The sequence below is a fragment of the Lactuca saligna genome, chromosome 9 (assembly GCF_052625555.1).
Source record: "Lactuca saligna cultivar CGN05327 chromosome 9, ASM5262555v1, whole genome shotgun sequence".
In the NCBI taxonomy this organism is placed as follows: domain Eukaryota; kingdom Viridiplantae; phylum Streptophyta; class Magnoliopsida; order Asterales; family Asteraceae; genus Lactuca; species Lactuca saligna.
Genome location: NC_136425.1, coordinates 191002077 through 191020490, shown reverse-complemented (window position 1 = coordinate 191020490; position 18414 = coordinate 191002077). Strand labels below are relative to the sequence as shown.

The window sequence follows — 18414 nt, the reverse complement described above, 5'->3', positions numbered from 1 at the left end:
GCTTGAGCTAACTTTTGGGATAACAGAAAAAACAAAATAAGTTGGTTCACCATAGCATTTCAATGCAAAATACGATTTGGTATCATTTAAAGGGAATCTAACACAAAGAACAGGTTTGAAAAACTCATTAATAAGTTTGAAATTGGTTATATAATCAAATTCGAAATTCATAAATAAATTAGCAAACTCTAACCAAAGGGCTTTATTAGATGGTGTCTTCATTTCTTGAGGTTTAAGTGTTGTCTTCGTTTCTTGAGGTTCAAGTGTCGTACATGGATTAGATTTGTAGATTAAGAAATATTTTAGGAATAGATTAGATTTATGGATTCTGGAGTATTTTAGGAGTATATTAGATTTACCGATCAAAAAAATTAAAAACTCTAGTTTGAAGATTTAAAAGTTTAAAGGGTGTTTGGTTAAGTTTAAAAAATGAGTTTTTTAACTTATTACCAGTTTCACTCGTTATAAGTTAAAATGAGTATTTGGATAGGCTGTTTTTAAAAACAGCTTATAATGATGTGGAACCGAAGATAAATTATTTTTGATAAGTTATTCACCCCTAACTTATCAAAACTAATTATAATTTATAATTGTCCAACATCTCTAGGAAGTTTTTTTTAGTCATTGCGGTCAGCAATATATGTTTGATATTCAGTTTTTCATCTGACTTGGAAATAAGCATCTGACTGGGAAAGGAATTGAATATCGGCCGACTGAGGAGAGCAAAAAACATTTCCATCCCGTTACCCTTTCCCTAACACAGCGCATTCCTTCTATCACATCCAACAAGAACTGTCCAGCAAGCACCGATCGAAGTTCCTCCTCGTCTCATCAAGTAAGCATCGATTTCTCCTTCCTCATTTGATAATAGTTCCGATTTTTGCCCATGAATGATTGTTGTTGTCTCGATTTCTGCATCGATTTCATCCATTATTTCCGATTTCTGCATCAATTTCTACCATTATTTCTGATATTTGTATCGATTTTTGTTGTTTAGATTGTGGTTATTTCGATTTTTGCTGAAAGTTCCATTGTTGAAAGTTTTTTCCTGTTGAACTTTAAATTTTTCATTATTGTTGAAAGTTCCCTTCGTGTTGAACTTTTGTTGTTGAAATTGATAAATGTTCCGAATTTGCAAATGATTTGGTTGCTGTTCCCTTCATGTTTGATGTTGATATTGATCATTTGTTGATGATGTTGATAAATTTATATGTTTATTGATTTTGTTGATTTTGTTCTTGATGAATTCATACATTTGCTGATTGTTGTTGAAAGGGTAAATTTGTAATTTTTCAGTCAGATGTACAATCAAACAGTATGGATTCTTACTCAATTAAGATTTCTTACCCGGGTATTTTCCAATCAGCACTTTCTCAATCTAACAACTATCAAACAGTGTCTAAAAAGAATTATCAACTTATTGCGTTTTTACATTGGATAAGCTAATTCAAAACTTTTTTAAAAACTTTGTTTTGACACCGTTATAAGTTAATAAACTGTAAGTTAAAAAGTTATAAACATTAACCAAACACCCTCTTAAAATACATTTTGTTAGAATAAGTACTTTCAAAAACTTAGTTTTTCTAACAAAAAACAAAACATGTTAGGCTATGCGGCATGGTGCTAAAGTGCCACATGTTATGCTGGCATGGTGCTAAAGTGCCACATAATATTTCATAACTCTCATTATTTTTATATTAAAAAATTAGATGTGTATTAGCATGATAGTGTGTTGAGTGTTTCCTTGGGAAAGTGATTGGAAACTTGTGTTGATGTGGTAAGTGATTTGAAAATTAGTTAGATTTAAACACCACATAGCAACTCAAAAAGTGAGTTTAAATCCAACCAAATTTTCAAACTGGGTGTTTATTTACAAATTTTGAAAAATTATTGGAAGTGAGTTTAAATCCAACCAATTTTCAAACTAGGTGGTTATTTACAAATTTATATCTATATATAGAATAAAACACATTCGGCCTACAAAAGCTACGTTCGCAATGCAAGATAGAATCACAATTCACTAAATCATAATGAAAACCGTAAAAAGAGGTGAAATAATACAAGAGTATGCGACTTGACCAAACCTTTCATCACACTTTATATTAAATAAATCAAACCCTAAAACCCTTCACTTAAATACACATCTCTCCAATGAGATGAACCAGAATTGTATCCTCACTATATCAACACAACCAATCATATGTAAAAGCTTTATAAATAAATCAACAGAAAATAATAAATAATACCACACATCAAAATTGGAACAAGAAAACCATGCACCTCCATTAGGGAAAACTGGAGACATTCTGGTTGACCAAGTCAAACCAAATACCTGCATCCACCATATCATACATACAACAATTAATAAAGGTATGGAATTGTTAACTCCAATGAAATGAAAGTAATCATACCTGAGTGAAAAATGATGGTGTCTCTAGCAAAAGCTGAAAACTTTCAAAAAAAAATACTCCACAAGATGCCAAATTGGACATGAACTTGCACTTAATTACGGTCAACTCTTGGGTCAACTCTTTGGTGCAATGGCAGCCAAAGCATTGGCATGTGTAGGTGAAAGATTACTCAACAGAGGCTGCATTTGTTGACCATATATTGATAATAAATGAGCAAAAGCCCTTCCTATTTGAGCTTTGACTTCTGGAGTTTCAACTGGTGATAAAGCCACTTGTGCAAAAACATTAACCAGATCCGGAACTAAAGGAGCAATCTGTTTAAAATAGAACAAAACTTTAGTGGCCAAATCGGTATAAACAATACTTCAGGGGATAAACCGTAAATAAACAGTTTAATACTACCTGTGGGTTTGATGTTAAAACAAGGCTGCAAATGCAGCTGTAAACAGGCATGGATTCTTCATGGTCTTCTTTTAAAGGAAGAACCTTGACAAAAACAGGGAGCACCTAGAAATATTTAAATAAATAAATACAAGTTAGTTTCATTTATTTGTTTTGTTTATTATTTATATTTATATATATATATATATGAACCTGGTTTAAGGGAATGGAATCCTGATGTGCCATAATCATTCTTGCAACTGCTCCAGCAGCATTGTCTCTTACTGCATCATCTGGCTCTGATTCTCCAAATAATGGATAAAGGCCTCTTAACACATCACCAAAGTATCTGATTTATTCATAAGAGAGAAATAAAATAAATCATTACAAAATATTGTTTAAACATCATTTATGTATGAAGAAAGTAGAAGAATAAATACTTGAGACTGGTGACACCACCATTTTTGCACAGCTCCCCAACACAGAATGCAGCGTTTCTCCTATTAGTTGCATCTGATGAACCTAATTCTTTAAGTACCAAGGGCATTATGGTCTGAAACATGAAATGAAATATTCAAAAAAACGAAAACTGATAAACATGGAATTTGAAAAGTATGTAAAATGACAAGAAAGTACATCGACATAAGCAGCAATTGGAGCACCCATATCCTGAGCAACTTCAGCAAGGCATGCAACCACCATTGTCCGATCTTGTGATGGTCGTGATCCTTTCTGCAACACAACAATTTAAATGACCAAAATACCCTCCCTCATCGTATGTATATACTAAATAGATACATATAAGAAAGCTCACAGCGAATTTCATTAAAGGCTCAAAAAGAGTGGAAAAGATTGGTGCAAAGTGGGACCCCATGGCTTTAGCAAATGCAGGAAGAAGATCTGAAACAGCATCCATAAGCACTTCATCATGGCTAGTATCATCATCATCAACATCACTATCTGATTCTATTTGTTGACAAACTGATTCCTGTTTAAGCAAGACCAGAGTTGACTCTACAAGCCGAGGCATATCTGATGAGAAGATTTAACAAGTTAGTTTTTTCACAATAAAAGAAAAATTAATTAAAAGACATTACCATGTTTCATATAAAAAAAAATTAAAAATGTCCATACATGGTTCAACAGTAACATATCCAAAATCCTTGATCATGTCTGCTACACTCATGCAAGCTTGAGCAACAACTTCCTTGTCATCATCTTCATTCATTGTTTTTATATAAATTGTCATCACTGTATCTGAATTTTATAAAATTGTGAAAAGATCAAAGAGCAGAGTCAAAATCTTGAGATTCCAAAAGTTATATGGTTAATTTTTTGCCACTGATAATAAGTCAACTACTCACCAAGAATTTCTTTTGCCTTTGATGCTCCATCCTGAAAAAAAAAACACAAAAGATTTCTCTTCCATGAACAAACAAAATACCAAAAACAACTACAAAAATAGAGTAAATTACACAAATGGTCCCTATGGTTTAGGGTAATTTGCGCATTTGGTCCCTAATTTATATTTTTAACTTGGAAGGTCCCTATTGTTTGTTTTTGTTACGTGTTTGGTCCCTATCATACATAAAAAGACTATTTTACCCTTGATTTTTTAATCTATTTAAATAAACACACCCTCAACCCCACCCCTCTCACCTTACCTTACCTCCCCCATCATTTTTTTCTATTTAAATAATAGTCGTTTTGGGTAAGACAGGGACCAAGCGTGTAACAAAAACAAACATTAGGGACCAAACGCGTAACAAAAACAAACAGTAGGGACCTTCCGAGTTAAAAAAAATAAGTTAGGGACCAAACGCGCAAATTACCCCAAACCATAAGGACCATTCGTGTAATTTACTCCAAAAAATATGTAAAAGAAAAAAATGGACAAGAAAATGCTTACACTATGACCTTGGAAGACTGCATGTGCAGCTGTCAGAATATCTGCCATTCAAAACCAACTAAACATTAGATCTGGAAAGAACAATGTATACAACCAAAAACATTCCTATATTTTTTAGATGCAATTTGGAATGGAAAATGTAATGTCCCAAAAATAGCATTTATTTCGTATTTTTATGTGTATATAACAATATTAATCTCAATATGTAATTATGGATGTTGGTACTTACGTTTTAAGCCAGTGATGGCTTGAAGTCGAACATCTTCATGAAAATAACTAGAATGCTTCACCAGAATCCTCAATGATTCTTCCAAATATCTTGAATTTTATTAAAGAAACTACAGGCTACAGTTAAGTTGGTTTATAAAAAAAAATTACAAAACTATAAATCCAAAGGATACGGGGCATAAGCACTCTTTGTATGTAAGGCAAATAAACCAAGAGCTTGAGTTGCAGCAGCCTTTTCATCTAAAACACCAGTTCTTATACTGATATTTCTCACCCTTGGTTCATCATGAGTTTCATCATCAGATGAAACTCCACCAAATCCATTCACATTTTCATCTTCATCAGAATCATCAATATCAACAGCAGATCCATCATCAAGATTGCATGAAGAAAACGCCAGAGGGACAACATGTGGAAGATACTGTTTTTTTATGATATAAAGTTATGTCACACATAACACAAACTAACATACACACACACACACTCACAAATTTTTTTAATTTTTTTTTCAAATACCTGAATCATTCCATCCTCCAAGATTTCTGCTACATTGCTGAAGAATCCATGAGTATACTCACGAAGTTCACTGTATTCCAGCCCATACCCCTAAGTTTATATTTAGTGACTAGTCAAACTCAAAAACACTTGAAAATATAAAGATTTAGATGGAAATAAAGAGAGGGGTATTACGGTAATTGCAGCTTCAATGAAAGGAGGTAAAATCGGTTCCATTCTTGCCCTTCCCACAACCATGGCAACTATTCCTACAAGCTCTGTAGCTCTTGCCCTCGAACGAAGATCTTCATCATTTGTAAGCACCATGAAAGATTTCATGAGTTCCAAAACTCGTTCAGCATATGGAAGAAATGCTTGCTCTGAAGCAGATGCAACTGAACCAATTGCAGACTGTAGAAAGAAAATAGAAAGTTCTAGAATGTCATTAATGTTATCAAAAATTAAATCATTTACAAGATAATTACAAAAAGATTGTGTTTTTACCATGCATGTTTCCTGTAACATTCGCTGACTAGTTTGCAATGCAGCAAATAGTTTTCCCATTAAAGAATCAAGAAAAGGAAGAATTTCTTCACCCATGTTCTCACAAAATGCAGCTAATGCGTAGTATGATTTCTCCTGAAAAAAAAAATAGAATTGAATTTCATTAACGTGTGAAGATAAAGACTTTGTAATAATATCTATTTACCTTGACTTCATCAGAAGAATCTTCTAAGGCATTTAGAATGCAAGGAAGAACACTTTCATAATGTGAAATAATCTCAGGCTGCAAATACTCTGCAAATTGACCTAATGCAAAAGAGGAAGCTCCTCTTACAACCTGTTCAGGGTCTCTTAAAGCCCCTAACACAATTTGCAAAATTGGTCCAAGTTTTTCTTTCATTAACTCCAAACACCCCTCTGAAACAACACCCAAAACTGTGACTGAAGCTTCACGAAACTTCGGGTCAACACTTTGACTGCTCAAAGTAGCAAATTCAAAGACGCCTGGAAAAACATGTTTTGGTAACTTTAATGACAAGGTGTCAAGAACTTCTGCAGCAGCACGATCTGGCGCCAGGTCATCATCGTCTTCTTCCCTATTGGTGGACTCTGTAAGCAGCGGGCACATGATTTGAAGGATTGGAGCGATTAACTTGTGTTTCTTGAGGGAACTGGATTTGAACTTTGCAAGCCATGAAATTATTTGAATAGCCTGAAACATGAATTATGTTAACAGGAAGTCATGATATGATTTGAGGGCATTCACGTCTTTTGCACTGCTAACCTGATGGCGTGTGCTGGAGTCTAAATTTGGACTTGAGCAAACTTCAAGAGAGAATTGGACTATGGCTTTGACTGAATCACCAAGAAGAGGTGCTGGAGATTCAATCAGTTCATCAAATATCTCAAAAGCAATTATTGCAACATCTTCATCACCAGATGCAAGGCATTGTCTTGAAACATTTAATATGCTTGGGATAAATTCGCGAAATTTAATCTGTGTGTATATGATAGGGATGTAGCTTTAGAACAAGTAGAATAATTACAATATTACCCTCCAGGGAACAAATAGACTTACCACTTCAGATGCATCATGAGTGAACTCAATAAAAGAGCCAACAGCCCTGTTCGAGATGATGTCAGCATTATATCTGTTTCTTAAAAACCAAACTTAAAAGGAGAGATAACGACATAGAACATTACTTGAGGGCAGCCACTCTAACATTATTACTAGTCTCATCTTGTAGGCACTTGAGTAGAAGAGCTTGTAAATCAGCAAAATATGGTCGAAAAGAATCACCAATTGTCTCTGTTAAGGAGCTGAACAGTATCAATGCCACCTGGCATCATAGAAAAAGAAAGAATTCTTTTAATATAATTTGTATGCTGCTGAAAAAGTACATGAACATGTGGATATGATGCTTATAGTACATGTATGATGTATGTGTGTGCATACAGAGTGTAGTATATTGGTATTCCTAAAACAAATTAAGATTATAAAATCAAAAAAGATAAAGCACCTCTCTATGATCTTCTTGAGCACTCTGACTGCACTGGAACAAAAATGGAAGCAAATCTGGCCATTCTCCACCAGGGATAGCATACTTTGCAATGATACTCACCACGTTTGCACTAGCTCTCCTCACAGGTGGACTGACAGTAGAAGACATCCATCAGGCAAAATTAGTCTTACTTTGTTAATTAGATAATAATTAGATAATAAGAGGCACAAAATGAAGAAGAAGAACTACAAGGTGATCAGGATACATAAAACACAAATGAAGAAGAAACATAATTGATGCGTGTTCTTTAAACAGATGTTTCACTTTCTATAAAACTACTCAAACGTAATGCTTTGAGATGTTTGGTGATTTCCACCTCAAAAGGATAGAAGATTTCTTCAATTTCACGAAAAAATATCTGATTTGGGACCACTGGAGTAATTAAATTACAATTAGAATCGTCACAGAAACATTCACAATAAATTCTACAGATTGAAATTGCTTGACATAACGTAAACATTAATTAACAATGGCAATTCCGAACCTGTGCTCCATAGTGATGCTTTCAATCAGAGATTGTTTGACAAGCTGGCGAAGCTGAGGGGAGAGTTTAGCCCAATGACCAGTGATCTTCTTGCGGAGGAGAACGGCGGCAAGCTGTCGGACATTGGGCGTCTTCGCCGTTCGTAGGTGGTGAACGAGTGCCGGAACCACCTGTGGATCCTTAGCCAGCCTCTTAATTTGGTCCTCCGCTTGCCGCCGTGCATCATTGTCGGGCATCAAGAACTGAATAAGCAAAAGCTCCAATGACTGCGACATTGTTGATGAACTGAGGGTTTTGCTCTTGACGGCGGCAGGACAATAGCTTTGGGTTTATAAAAAGAGGAGTTTGGTTGGTGCTCGGGGACAAACTATAAATGTTACAGTTTAGGTCCCCTTAGATGTACTCAGAGTTTAAATCCGCTTAGATGTACTCGGTGAAAAGTATCACCCTTTGCTTTTCCATCTATACTTTTCTATCTAAGGCTTTTTGTTTGGAACAAATTATGCGGTCTTTTAGGTTTTGGATTTTTCTCTAATGTAGTCCCTATGATACTTTTTTTCTTCAAATAGTACCTACAGACCATAAGTTGCACGCGTTTGGTCCCCGGGTTGGATGTCCGTCCATCCCAACGTTAAGCTGCTTCATTTGACTTGCATATGAGGGTATTTATGTCATTTTAGCCTAAATGACCTTTTCTGAACATATAAACTAATAACTATATCCATTAAGGTGGCGGGGTTTAGTTTCAGACATTGACTTTACACCCTATCTCTTTCCCCAAGAAAACCTTTTGATCATCCTATCTTCTTCAATCCTGAGTTCTTATCATCGTCCGACAAAACAGTTCAACTGATTGAAGGGTGTATCGAGGAAAATGGTGCTCACATTGTGGTCTTTACGTCCACGCTACACCCAATCACCTGACCTACGTAAAGAATATGGTAAGCACGGACCTTGTAATGCTAGGTTTTGACGAAATGTAATTTTTCTTTCCTCTATCATTAACATTTTATTGTTCTTGAATGTTCACATCAGGTTCTATTTCAAGCCTTTGCACATTCAAGATAAATCATGGGGGTTCGTTCACAAATACGGTATCTGGAAGGTCATACATAGATGGACTTGTGGATCACTTTGATTCTGTGGACATGGATGTGTTTTCAGTCCACGAGTTAGATGATATGATGGCAGTGTTAGGGTACAATGATGGAGGTATAATGTTTTACCATTTCATGATCCCAAAGACAGACTTGGATAGTGGATTGTTACCCCTTGGCACTGATCATGAAGTCATTCAGCTAGCAAGGTATGTACTTAATCATAAGGAAATTAATATGTACATCGAGCATGGAAATACTAGAGTAGTCCCTTACTTTAAGTCCCCATTGCAGGTTCGTATTGAGGAAGTTGAAGGGAATCATTCTCCTGAAACGAATAGGGTTAGAATGAAAAGGAAATCAATTGGGTCATGTAGTAAAAAGTTGGATTTGAATGAGTCCACTGATTTGTCAAAGTTAATTGTACCCTATGAACCTGTGATCAACAAAAAAACACTTAGTTGATCGAGAGAGTGATCCCTTTAGGAGGGTACAGTTTGAGGATAACCATGATAAAAAAGATGTTGACACAGGGGATGAGCACCAACCAAAAAGTGATGTTGATCCAGTAGATATTATGAGGTAATGGGGGATGTGGATGCAGAATATGGTGGGGGGGTGGGGGGAAAATCTACATGATGTTGAGTTTTTTTAGTATGAATACAATGGAAGTAAGGAAAGTGTTAGTGAGGGTCCCTGGAGTGAGGGTAGTAGGAGTGAGGATAATATGACATATGATGAGAGTGAGGACGAAGAATTCTTTGTGGATTTAGAAAATACTGTAGATCATGTGGATGTTGATATGAAAGAATTTCATATACATGTTGATGAAGATGTTGAGTGGGTTCAAAAAAACACCAAAGAAGCAAGTGGTAGTGGTGTTGACTTTACTGAAGGTGAAGAATTGGAGGTCATAGACCCAAAATCATTTGAGTCACCTATTGTAGATGAAGATAACAACAAAGAGAGGATGTTGAGAGACATAAGAAAGGAAAAAAGTTGTTATGAGGGTGTAGTTCATCAAAAGGCTTTCACATTAAGACATAAGTTCAAAACAAAGAAAGATGTGAAAGAATATATAAACAAACATGCAGTAGAAACCAAAAGGGATTTACATTTTGAAAAAAATGACAAAACAAGGATTAGAGCTAAGTGTAGAGGAGTGGTCCCAAATATGAGTGGTGGCCCATGGACAAAGTCAAGGGCTGGAATCAAGGACAAAATAGTAAATATGAAAGAGGGTAAATGTCCTTAGGTTGTACTAGTGTCTAGACCTAAAGAGACAGATGACTGGGTGGTGAACACCCTAGTTAGTGAACATCGGTGTGTGCAATCAAGAACTATTAAAGTTTGCAACTACAAATTAATTGCAACAAACTTATGAAGCAAATTGAGAGTAATCCAACCATTCCATTCAATGCACTTCAAGAAGATCTCATCCAAAAATTCGAGATGAACATGTCAAGAATGAAGGTACATCGAGCAAAGAGATTGGCTCAAAAGCATGTTTTTGGGGATTTTCAGAAACAACATGCTATTTTGAGGGACTATGGACTAGAGTTGATGAAAAGAAACCAGGTACTAATGTGAAGATCGATTGTTACACTGAGCCAAATTTAAATTATGATACAAGGACATTTAGGAGAATTTACATTTGTTTAGGAGCATTAAAGGAAGGATTTAAGGCTAATCTAAGGGATTTCATAGGGTTGGATGGTACTTTCATGAAAGGTCCCTATCATGGTCAAATTTTGACTGCTATATGGGTAGATTCCAATAATGGGGTGTATCCTCTTGCATATGCTCTTATTGAGAATGAAACCACAAATTTATGGACATGTTTTTTGGAACAACTTGGTGATGATCTGGAACTTTATGCTAATTCAAACTTCACTTTCATCTCAGATAGGCAGAAGGTACATATACTTCAATTTAATTTGATATTGTTGTTATTTAGTCAACTAAGTATTGAAATATTTAAATAGGGTATCATTCCTATAATTGCCAAACTTTTCCCTCAAGCTGAGCATAGGTTCTATCTGAGGCATATTTATGAAAATATGAAAAGACAGTGGAAGGATAAAGAGCTCAAAGATTTGGTGTGGGCATGTGCAACTGCTACTACTGTAAGGCATTTTGAGAAAGCATTAAAAGAGCTAAAGAAATTCAAAGCTGAAGCTCATGATTGGCTGATACTGATTCCTCCAACTCATTGCGCAAGATCTCATTTCTCAGGTTAGTACTTCATCTTTCCTTTATGTTAACATTTACTTGTCATTGTTAGGACTTGTTCTCGTTTTGTATTATATGACTAAACAGGGAGGGCACATACTAACATCTTGTTGAATAACCTGTGTGAGGTTCTAAATGGGAAAATACAAGGTGGTAGGGACAAACCTATCATTTATTGTTTGGAGTATATTAAAGAGTATTTGATGAAGAGAATTTACAATGTCCAAAGAGAGATTGATAGATATCATGGTCCTCTCACACCAACTGCCACTAGTCTTCTTGATCAAATGAAAAGACAAACACAAAAGCACAGGTGTCATGGGGTTAAAACCCAAGTCACTACTCATTAGGGGTGATCAGTATATTGTGAATTTGGATGAAAAAACATGTACATGTAGACATTGGGAAATTACAGGCATGTTATGCTCACATGTAGTAAGTGCAATATGGGACAAGATTAAACATGGAGCAAAGAATGTTCCTGAGTTGGAGCATTGGGTCCACCCATGCTACTAGCTAGTTACATGGGCAGAAGTGTACATACACAAAATTGAACCTATAAATGGTAGATTTGTGTGGCCCAAATCACAATGCCCAACCAAGTTGCTTCCACCCAAACATGTTGTGCAGGTATGTCTTCATATATCAATATAATTGTAGTTTTTTAAGAACAACAATTTAATCTTATGTACATTTGTAGGTGGGTAAGCCCAAGAAGAAAAGAAAGAGGGCATATGATGAACCTGCTACACAGGGGAATAAACTGTCCAATAGGTGGACCACCGTCACATGTGGAAAGTGCAACAACAAAGGGAATAACTCAAGAACTTGTAAAGGTCAAGATGGCCCTAATGACAAAAGAACTGAAGAAACAGGAGGATAGAAGTGAGGATGGGGGTGTTGTTGAGAACCATTAGGTTTTTTGATGTAATTTGCACTTTACTTTTATTTTTATGTTAACACCTATGTTTATGTACCAAACAATACTTACTTTGGGCTCCTTATTTTGTATGGTCATGCATGTTGACCTTGAATCATTGTACACATAGGTAAACTATGAAACAATATCAATTGCTGTTGTGATATACAATAGCATTTTTGTTATATTTTTGTTCTTGTCAACTAGTATTTGTGATATTCAAAGTGTATGGTCATGCATGTTGAATTGGTGTTCTTGTCAATAATATTTGATTGCACAAATCCATGACACAATAACCTTGTTCTGAAATTAAACCATTTGATTACAAAAAGACTATAACATTAAGACAACATTAACCAGAACATAATTTCCTGTAGTCAAACTCAAAAAGGACACAAACATTACATAAACCATGCTACAATTTCCTGTCTTCAGACTCAAAATAAGTCCACCAATACATTAACCCTATGACTACGACACTGCTTCTTGCATTCATACACCACATTCAGAGGCAACTTCAACCATGCTTCAAGTAATGAATTGCAAAAAGACCCCAACTGAAGAGAATGATTAACTTATACATCCTAGCTTGTAGTGGAGGTTGTTGAAGAGATTCTTGGAGCTTGTTCATAGACCTGATTAACCCAGGTATCACTTCCACTAATCTAGGGCACATGGGCTCATCAAACCACCCAATCTAACCACACCTTCTCTCATTACGAAGACAAGACCAAAATCGCCTTCCAGGGTTGCGATATGACCAGGAAGTGACGATGGCCAGATCATGATTTCCAAGCACATATCGGCATTTTCCACAGCTTTATTTCTCTAACAGTAGCAGTGATCGATTGAATTAGGAGGAATAATAAGAAGAAGTAATATAGGCGTTAATTTATATGTTCAGAAAAGGTCCTTTAGGCTAAAATGACATAAATACCCTCATTTGCAAGTCACATAGGGGCAGCTTAACGTTGGAATGGACGGACATCCAACTCGGGGACCAAACGCGTGCAACTTATGGTCCGTAAGTACTATTTGAGGGAAAAAAGTATCGTAGGGACTACATTAGAGAAAAATCCAAAACCTAAAGGACCATTTGCGTAATTTGTTCTTTTGTTTGGCTTCTTAATCATATAAAGAGTTGGCTTTGGATCATTAGATTCACAGTTTCCGATTGAAGCTTTTTAACCTCTTAATCGATCAGACATAAAAGAAATGGATCTTGAACGGTCATATTTGTTGAGAAGTCTATATGAAAATTTTCCATCTGATACCCTTGTCCCCATAGAAACGTCCCCTTCTTTTCCCCCTCTTCTCCCATCGATCAACGTTCTCTCTTTCTCTACTTCTTAGTGTCGATTCTCATCTTGCCATCGGACCTCCGACAACGCCGCTCCACCTCCGCCTTCGTCGTCTTCCCCTTCGTCAGTAAGTTTTCTTATTGTGTTCTTATGGTCGGTTTTTTCAAGCAACTTTATGGTTGGTTTTTTCAAGCATCTTTATGATTGATTTTTCTTTGTTCTTGTTGTGTTATTGTGCTTACATGTTCGATTTTTGTGCAATTGATATTTTCAAGTCCTAAAACCTGTTATCTTGTGTTTGAACTCCAAAAATATTTCTTCACTTTGTTGATTGGTGTTGAGTTTGTTTTTGCTGCTAATTTCTCATGTTTTTATTGCTCTATCTTATGATTGAACTCCGAAATTTGCTATACTCTTGCTTGATTTTTGTTGATCTATTGTTGTTGGATTTTGTTGCTATGAATAAAAGGTTCAAAATTAATAAAACCTGTTTAAAATTGTTGAAACCGGTGTACGGGCGAGAGTAATTTTGCATATATATATATATATATATATATATATATATATATATATATATATATATATATATATATATAAAGTATGCATTTTTAGAAGTATAAAAGGTTAAATCATTTTTGTTAGATTTGGGTCAGATGAAAGATTCTTTTCTTTTTGTAAGAGAAGAAAACTCGTTGTCATCAATTCAAAATGATAGTATCTTTGTTGATGATATAAGATACCTGCAAACTATGAGGTACTTTAGTTTTCATTTAATTGCCTTTCTACAGTTGATCGTATTAAATTCATGGTATTTATACATAAACTTTAATCACCATAAGAAAATGCTTAAACTCCAGACATAGATTGGATGGATGGATGAATATATAGAGAGAAAGGCCTTGAAGATCTTTATAATATTTGATATCGGAATGGGAATTGGATGATGTTCTTTGTTTGTGTGGGAGATTGTATTCTGGAATTGTTGGTGATGACAATCTTTTTTGTTCTATTTGTTCTATAATTTTATAAATATTTTGCACTCAAATTTGCAGTTCATTTTTTATGACCACAAACTTTTAATTTCTTTTTGTGTTCTTTAGTTTTGATGTCATATGATGTTTAATTTGAATGTTGTATGAATTTTAATTAGGATTTTGTTTTAGGTTTAATTTTGATTTTATATGATGTTTTGTATTTTATTTATAATTATTTACAAATTCAATATCACTCAGCATAGTCGTTTAGATGGCCAACCAAATAGTAACAAATAATTCAGAGGGTTAAAAATTATAATTTTCACAATTAAGAGACAAATATTCAAATGCATCACCAAACATCAATTTATCATTCATATATATATATATATATATATATATATATATATATATATATATATATATATATATTAATACAGAGCCTTTACATCATCCAAGCCTTTACAGATGCTACCAAACAACCTCTTACTTTATCTTACGCAAGCATAAGCAACTTGGTTTGTGGTGATGTGCATGTTGGTTATTATATATTGTCCCCTTAAATATGAGTAAACCCTTCATCCTAAGGATGTAGGGTATCATAAAGGAATTACCATCGGCATGCTGATTTGGCAAGCATTACTGGCAGTGAACACCACCCCGCTTTGTTTGTTTCACTGGCGGTATTATGTCGTTGGTAAGTTTCCACCGTTGGTATAATTAAAAAATTAGAACGTTAATGTGACTGTTTGCTGCTTATTTCTTTCTTTTTTTTTTCACTTTATTACCACCATAAATATACATATACACAAATCAAAACCCATTCAATTAAATTCCATCAACCTTATTTTCTTTCCACCCATTTTTTAAAAATCATCCTAAAAAATGACAAATGAATTACTAACTTGTAAGTTGTTGTTAACTGTTAGTCAAGCTATTGCGAAATCATGGTAATCAAATATAGAAACAGTACAAAAAGAAGAAACACAACGTAGGACGCGGAAAATGTTTTTCAGAGATCATTGGGATGCAAACACTTGTATAATGATACACTACTTCAATGAATATTCTGTTTACAGAGAATACTTGTTCCGACGTTGATTTTGTGTAACGTCATAAAATTTCCAACCAAAAAAAAATTTCATTTTTACAACCATTAAGACATGAGCAATTAATTTAGATTTCCAAAATAACGTTGTAGTCTCCAACGATTACATAACAAAAGATAAAATAGTTTTCCCCGAGTGTGTGTACGATCACGCTGGCGCCTTCCCACAGTCCTCACTCGCACCTGAAACACATAAGCAACAACTGTAAGCATAAAGCTTAGTGAGTTCCCAAAATACAACATACGCACATACGCCTTTCCAGGCCTTGACCTTCCGGTCCATGTATTTCAGGGGACTTCCGTCCCGACTGGGTAAACCTTCCGGTCCTACCCACATCAACCTTCACAGTCCATATGACCACGCCTTCCGGCCCATATCAAACATATCATACATGTCACATATAGCAAATAACTTAACACACATAAAGCATATATTCCGTATCATAATCGACCTTCCGGTCACATAGTCAAAACCCTTCCGGTTACAGTATAGTGAGAAGACTCACCTCGTATGCCTTGCTAAACTGCTACCCGTAAATCCTGGAATCACTCGGGCTCGAACCCTCGAGCTGAAATCCTCCTACGATATAAATCTATAATTATTACTTGTACCACTAAGGTGGACCATTCAACTCAAGTCAACACCGGTTAACCCGGTCAGCAGTCTTTAGTTAATTTGGACTAGACTCGGCGAGTACACAATAGTGACTCGGCGAGTCTACGCGTTTTTACCAACTCTCAAGAATTTTCCCTTTGACTCGTCGAGTACTCCCCTGACTCGACGAGTTCCACCTGGGCCTGAATCGCAGGGTCACCGCGACTCAACTCGCCGAGTCTAAGGCCAACTCGGCGAGTCCCATCCTGACTCGGTCCACCTGTCAAAACCTTTCCAACTCTCTGCGACTCACTGAGTCGCTCACAACTCGGTCCAGTCTACACACAAGATGGTCTCAAGGACAATCTTCAAGTGACTCGTCGAGTCTGTTCTTCAGACTCGGCGAGTCCATGCCATGCACCAGCTAAAACTGGCTCTTGCGGTCAGATCCGTTCCATAAATACATAGATCTGGCCTTCCCAAGCTTATTTGTCACGTAAAGTCTCAGTCTTGGTTGCCATGCAATGCATACAAGGCTTATTTTGAAGAAACAACCTTCAATATGGCAAGTATAGCTTCTAACTCAAATGGATGGGCATAAAGCTTGTCATAAGGGGTCTCCTGGACCTGCTAAAGTCCAGATCTAGGTTCCATGTCTCCATGGGACCTCTCATACTTCTTATTCAAGCCAAGAAAGGCAAGAAGAAACCCTAGATTTGGCCCATCAACACAAAACACGAAGATTGGCTCAGAAAGTTACCTCAAGAAGACCCCCTTGATGAAATGGCAACATATCTAAGCTCCCCAACACTTCAAGCTTGCTCCTCTCCCTCCTTTCTTGCACCAACACACAAAATGAAGAACAAGAGGCCTTCAAACACACACACAAGGGCTTACAGACGTATGGAGGCTCTTAGGGTTCAAGGTGGCCGCATATAAGGGCCATAAGGTCCTTTAAATAGAGCTTAGGGCTGGGGAATTAGGGTTTCATTAAACAGCGCGGACTCGTCGAGTCCATCCCTTGGACTCGCCGAGTCCGGACGCGAACCCCCGCTAAAAACCGCGACCCGACTCGACGAGTTCAACCACTAACTCGCCGAGTCCCCTCACAGAAAGCCAAAAATATAAGGAAATGGAGATACCTGGGGATCCGGGCTGTTACAAATCTCCCCCACTAGAATAAGACTTCGCCCTCGAAGTCCCGCTTAGTCAAAAAGCTCCGGATGCTGCTCCCGCATCTCCCGCTCCGGCTCCCAAGTCATCTCTGATCCCTTCCGATGCTGCCACTGAACCAATACCAGGGGCACCTCCTTGTTTCTCAAAACCTTGGTCTTCCGATCTTTGATGGCTACAGGTCTTTCTGCATAATTCAGACTTGCATCCACCTGAATATCTCCTAACGAAACCACCGCTGATTCGTCGGCTATACATTTCCGCAGCTGCAACACATGGAAAGTATCGTGAATCTGTCCCAACTCTGCTGGCAAGTCTAAACGGTAGGCTACCCGTCCCACCCTTGCAATCACACGAAAAGGACCAATATACCGGGGCCCCAACTTGCCCCTCTTCCTGAATCGAATCACTCCTTTCCAAGGAGAGACCTTCAGGAGCACGAGATCACCAACCTGGAACTCAAGCTCGGACCGTCGCCTGTCTGCATAACTTTTCTGCCGGCTCTGAGCGGTCAGCAACCTCTGCCTGACCATCTGAATTTGCTCGGTCGTCTGAAGCACGATCTCCGTGCTACCCATAACCTGCTGTCCCACCTCACCCCAACAGATGGGGGTGCGACACCTCCGCCCATACAACAGCTCAAAGGGCGGCATACCAATGCTCGAATGATGGCTGTTGTTATACGAGAACTCTGCTAGAGGTAGATAGGTATCCCAGCACCCTCCGAAATCCAACACACACGCCCGAAGCATGTCCTCGAGCGTCTGAATGGTCCGCTCACTCTGGCCGTCTGTCTGAGGATGATATGCCGTACTGAAATGCAGCCTAGTACCCAACTCTTCATGGAATTTCTTCCAGAACCTGGAAGTGAAACGCACGTCGCGGTCCGAAATAATCGAGATTGGCACCCCGTGCCGAGATACTACTTCCTTCACATATAACTCGGCCAACTTCTCCGCAGAAGAGCTCTCACTAATAGCTAGGAAATGAGCGCTCTTCGTTAGTCGATCCACAATTACCCAAATCGCATCGACTCCTCTC

At 37.0% G+C, this 18414-nt stretch overlaps 1 protein-coding gene across 1 annotated transcript; it reads right to left on the bottom strand.

Annotated features, from left to right (window-relative positions):
• Positions 1-2074: 2074 nt before the first annotated feature.
• On the bottom strand, positions 2075-8341 carry LOC145015054 (ARM repeat superfamily protein). Its single transcript, XM_078973504.1, has 21 exons — positions 7975-8341; positions 7449-7581; positions 7132-7268; positions 7007-7052; positions 6713-6925; positions 6134-6640; positions 5929-6063; positions 5620-5835; positions 5446-5535; positions 5103-5350; positions 4931-5019; positions 4702-4742; positions 4157-4187; positions 3927-4049; positions 3607-3824; positions 3429-3524; positions 3233-3345; positions 3006-3141; positions 2814-2918; positions 2412-2725; positions 2075-2332 (listed from the first exon to the last, which is right to left on the bottom strand). Exons 1-20 carry the CDS (start codon positions 8247-8249, stop codon positions 2525-2527), a joined length of 3153 nt encoding a protein of 1050 aa, XP_078829630.1. The 5' UTR covers positions 8250-8341; the 3' UTR covers positions 2075-2332; positions 2412-2524.
• Positions 8342-18414: the final 10073 nt, after the last annotated feature.